Source organism: Syzygium oleosum, unplaced genomic scaffold (assembly GCF_021117445.2).
Source record: "Syzygium oleosum isolate NSW1041296 unplaced genomic scaffold, Sole_v2.1 Sole_v2.08, whole genome shotgun sequence".
NCBI lineage: Eukaryota > Viridiplantae > Streptophyta > Magnoliopsida > Myrtales > Myrtaceae > Syzygium > Syzygium oleosum.
Window position 1 is genome coordinate 3,536,806 of NW_026607492.1, and position 5,062 is coordinate 3,541,867.

At 50.4% G+C, this 5,062-nt stretch overlaps 1 protein-coding gene across 1 annotated transcript; it reads left to right on the top strand.

Moving 5' to 3' along the window:
- The first annotated feature begins 489 nt into the window (after positions 1–489).
- LOC115684266 (cyclic nucleotide-gated ion channel 2) lies at positions 490–4,805 on the top strand. The gene is made up of 8 exons (XM_030609010.2): positions 490–651; positions 772–1,417; positions 1,965–2,180; positions 2,836–3,152; positions 3,389–3,500; positions 3,589–3,825; positions 3,993–4,079; positions 4,170–4,805. Exons 1-8 carry the CDS (start codon positions 614–616, stop codon positions 4,656–4,658), a joined length of 2,142 nt encoding a protein of 713 aa, XP_030464870.2. The 5' UTR covers positions 490–613; the 3' UTR covers positions 4,659–4,805.
- The last annotated feature ends 257 nt before the right edge of the window (positions 4,806–5,062 follow it).

Genomic DNA, 5,062 nt, shown 5'->3' on the forward strand with positions numbered 1-5,062 from the left:
ATCAATGAAAACAGGGGGACTAACAATTAGAGATATCGAAAGAAGATCTGCCGACATTTCGACGATCTGGTTTTCGAATGCGCACAATTCTGCGCGCGCAGGAATTCGCATCTCCTTTGAAGTTCAGCTGCTCTGTTAGGTTCCCGATCCAACTGTATTTCCAACTCCAATCCGATTCGAACTAAGCACTCGAACTAGTCGAACTCCAAGGAAAAAAAAAAAAAACGGAGCGAGACGGAGTGAATCGGGTCGACATTGCACCGGCGAGATGATCCTAGTGGGAGCTAACTTCCATCTCTCCATGTGGTCCTAAATAATTCGTGTGCGGCCGAGGCGTGGCTTACTTAGCTCCGGCCGGGGCCGGGGCCAGGGCCGGTGGTGGGAACCACCGCTCTCGGCCCCGTCGCGGCCCCTCCTCCTTCATGTGCTACGTGACACTCGCCTCTATTATTGTCCCTCCAAAATCAAAAAACACCTCTCTCTCCCTCTCTCTCTCTCTCTCTCTCTACCTCTCCACCTCTCTTCTTCACCCCCACCGCCTGCTCGACCATTTCGACCATTTCCTACTCTCTCTCTCTCTCTTTCTCTATTCCATGGTTCCTCTCCCTCCGCCATGCCTCCTCGACCCATCTTCCTCTTCTCTCTCCCGAGGTCTCTCTCTCTCTCTCTCTCTCTCGTCCATAATTGGAATGTTTCGTTTGGCTGAAAGATGGTGATGGGGTTTGCAGTGCGTTGAAACTTGACGTTCCCCTGTGCTTGTGTTCGCCGCAGGTGGATTGGACGCCAGCTGGGGCTGCAGAGGCCGACCAGCGACGGCGGCGGCGGCGGCTCCCCCGGCGACGGCAGGAGCGACGAGAACCCGGTGTCCCACTCCATCGAGTGCTACGCGTGCACGCAGGTAGGCGTCCCCGTGTTCCACTCCACCAGCTGCGACCGGGTCCACCAGCAGCCCGAGTGGGAGGCCTCCGCCGGCTCCTCCCTCGTCCCCATCCAGGCCAGGCCCGGGCCGAAGAAGGGGCCCGGCAGCCGGGGGGCTCAGCACGGGCCGTTCGGGCGGGTGCTGGACCCGCGGAGCAAGCGGGTGCAGCGGTGGAACCGGGGGTTCCTGATGGCCCGGGGGATGGCGCTGGCCGTGGACCCGCTCTTCTTCTACGCGCTGTCGATCGGGCGGGGCGGGTCGCCCTGCCTCTACATGGACGGCGGGCTGGCGGCGATCGTGACGGTGCTGCGGACGTGCGTGGACGCGGTGCACCTGTTCCACCTGTGGCTCCAGTTCCGGCTGGCCTACGTGTCGAGGGAGTCGCTGGTGGTCGGGTGCGGGAAGCTCGTGTGGGACGCGCGCGCCGTCGCCTCCCACTACGTCGGGTCCCTCAGGGGCTTCTGGTTCGACGTCTTCGTCATCCTCCCGGTTCCCCAGGTCCGTCCATCCTCCCCCCCTCTCTCCTTCCCATCTAAATTCCTGAGCTCGAGAACCCATCTCACTCCCCCACTTCTTTCTTCCTTGAGCTGTCACTTCTTGACAGTGGAGAGCTTGCGGTTGTCCTTGATGTAGAATTCCGGTTACCGCACCGTAACAATCAGAGAGAGTTCAACACGTACCACGTATTTTCCGAGGTAATAATTGGGAAAGAAAAAAGCGCAAATGAGTTGGCGTGTCGCGTTTGGAACGGAGGAAGAAGATAAAAATGCATAACTTGACATCACGATGTGAAAGTCTCTGCGTCTGTGTGGTCCGGTCTGAACGAAAGACTGACGAGAGTGACGACCGTCTGAGGTGGGGCGACGACGGGTCCAGCACCGCCAACATGTTAACCGTCTCGCTCTTTTAACGCACGTTCATCACGCCCGCAGCCAACTTTTCCCCTTCCTGTTTTTTCACCCCGAGATCCATCCCCGCTTGGACGACGACGTCGTTTTGGCCCCGCTACTGACGTCTGTCTTCGCTTCTTTCGCCCCTTGTGCAGGCTGTGTTCTGGCTAGTGGTGCCGAAACTGATCCGAGAAGAGAAGATCAAGCTGATCATGACCATACTCCTCCTCATCTTTCTGTTCCAGTTCCTTCCCAAGGTCTACCACAGCATCTGCTTGATGAGGAGAATGCAGAAGGTCACGGGTTACATCTTCGGCACCATCTGGTGGGGCTTCGGCCTCAACCTCATCGCCTACTTCATCGCTTCTCATGTAAGTTCCATTCACCATCTTGGCTCGGAATGCTGGCGAAGCGGGTGTAAGCTATACTAGTTTCGAGCTCATGCTTTGCACCCCTCATCGCGCAAAGTATCTCTATCAAAAAGAAAAAATTCTAGATAAACTGCATTCTTTTGCATCGAATAACCAGGTTGTATTCTTGTCTTGCTATTCTGCAACAGTTACCTACCTTATCTTCTAGCATGTCCATTTCCTAAGAAAAACTTTCTAGCATTCAATTGCGTCAGCGAACGAATCTTGATTTGCCCCTGTACTAAAGCAGATTCAAGAAATCCTCTAATTTTCGCGATAAGAAAGGACCTACGGAGCAGCTCTAGTCTAGAGTTGATTGTCACACACCGGGAAGACCGGGTGGTCTTAACATCATAGAATACTAAAAGGCCATCCTCCTAATTGCTAGACCAACCCGCTGTATACGCAGCAGCTAATTCATGAAGACAGGGCAAACAGATGAATCAAGAAATGAAGTTTAGTTTGCTAATGATTGTTTATTCCTGTATGTTCAATGGTCTATTCTAATTGTTTCTGAACAGAAAACAAAGAACTTACTCTGATTGGTTATTAACAAATCTCCTTACCAAATGTGGATCCATTTTAGGAAGATATATAACAAACAGCCTGCTCGCAGGTAGCTGGTGGGTGCTGGTACGTCCTAGCAATACAACGTGTGGCTTCGTGTCTCCGACAGCAGTGTGAGAAAAACATTCACTGTGATTTCTCTCTGTCCTGCGCCGACGAGGTCTGCTACGAACTTTTGTTACCTGCTGGCATGATAGGGAACCCATGTGGCGGAAACAGGACAGCTATGGCCAGAAAGCCACCGTGCTTAGATGGGAACGGGCCATTTCACTACGGGATCTACCAGTGGGCTCTTCCGGTCATTTCTAGTGACTCCGTAGTTGTGAAGATCCTTTATCCCATATTTTGGGGTTTGATGACCCTCAGGTGAATTCTCAGTTGAAGTAACTTTATATGGTTTGCACTTGCAGAAGATATGCATTACTAGTTTGAACTCGCTTTCTGCTTGTCTGATCTGATACTGCAATAAAATCACGCATCTTTGCTTACAAATGCTTCTATTATCTAGATTCGCAATTTATCTTTCGACCTTTGGTAATTGAGACTTAAAGTTTGCGGAAGTATTTCGAGGATGAATGTCTAAACGGTTGTTGTAATTGCAGCACTTTTGGTAATGATCTGGAGCCTACGAGCCACTGGATGGAGGTGGTATTCAGTATATGCATCGTCCTTAGTGGCCTACTTCTGTTCACCCTTTTAATTGGAAATATCCAGGTATGATCAATTAGAGACATTACTTCTTAGCCCATCCTCACATTACGAAGTCAGAATCCAAAATGAGAGCTTAATCATTGCTTGAAAGGTGTTTCTGCACGCTGTCATGGCAAAGAAGAGAAAAATGCAGCTGAGGTGCCGCGACATGGAATGGTGGATGAGGCGGAGGCAGTTACCCTCCCATCTGAGGCAAAGGGTGCGCCATTACGAGCACCACAGATGGGCAACCATGGGAGGGGAAGACGAGATGGAACTGATAAAAGAGTTGCCCGAGGGGCTACGGAGGGACATTAAGCGCCATCTTTGCTTGGACCTCATCAAGAAGGTAACCCGATCTGCAGTGGCTTTGCTTTTTACAGATAAAAGAACTGAATATGCCTTTTGCTCTTCGAACTGTTGTTATTTACACTGCTTCTTCCTACATTGTGTGGGAATACTCTATATCCGGACCGTTCTAATGAACTCATCTCCAGCTTGTGATTATGCATTCAGGTGCCGCTTTTTCACAACTTAGATGATCTTATTCTAGACAATATCTGCGACCGGGTGAAGCCCCTCGTCTTCTCTAAAGATGAGAAGGTACCACTTCCCTACAGTTGCAGAGTTTCCTTTCATTATTTGCCACCAAATGAATTCAGGATGACTAAAGATTCTCTTCTGATCTGCCAGATCATTAGGGAAGGCGACCCCGTGCAGAGGATTGTCTTTCTCGTGCGCGGACACATCAAACGCATCCAAGGCCTGAGCAAAGGAATGGTGGCGACGAGCTTGCTCGAGCCTGGTGGCTTCTTGGGCGACGAACTCTTGTCCTGGTGCCTGCGGCGCCCATTTATAGACCGACTTCCAGCCTCATCTGCAACATTCCTGTGTATGGACTCTATAGAAGCATTTAGCCTGGATGCCAACCATCTCCTGTACATTACCGACCACTTCCGCTACAAGTTTTTAAACGAGAGGCTCAGATGGAGAGCAAGGTACTACTCATCCAACTGGCGCACCTGGGCCGCGGTGAATATTCAATTCGCTTGGCGCCGTCGCAGGATGAGGACCCAGGGTCCGGTGAGTCCGGTGTCCGAAGTTGGCGGAAGTGAGCGGCGCAACCTCTTGCAGTATGCTGCAATATTCATGTCGCTGAGGCCACACGATCACCTTGAATAACGAGATCACTTGGTTTCTTTCTTTCCTTTAATCATCGGACAAATCGGGACGTGCTAAATTCTTGTTCATCGGAGGCACTCTGACAGTCCCTAGTGGAGCTGATCGCATCGAACAATTTTTTCAATGATTGAATAAGATATATCTTCTCTTGATTAATTTGAGCATTGGTTGATGATTAGATGAATTTCCTTCCCTAGAAAATCAATTCCTTCAAGAAATTCATTCTAGAGAATTGAAAACAAGAACACAGATACTGCTGATCAATGTGGAATGACTGTTTGATTTTTTTAGCCGGTATTTTACAACCTTCAAACTTTCTTGTCAGCACTTTCTCTCCTATTGAATTTAGACCTATGCCACCCTTCCTACTTGAGAAAGGGGAGGTGGGGAGTTAGATTCTCCAC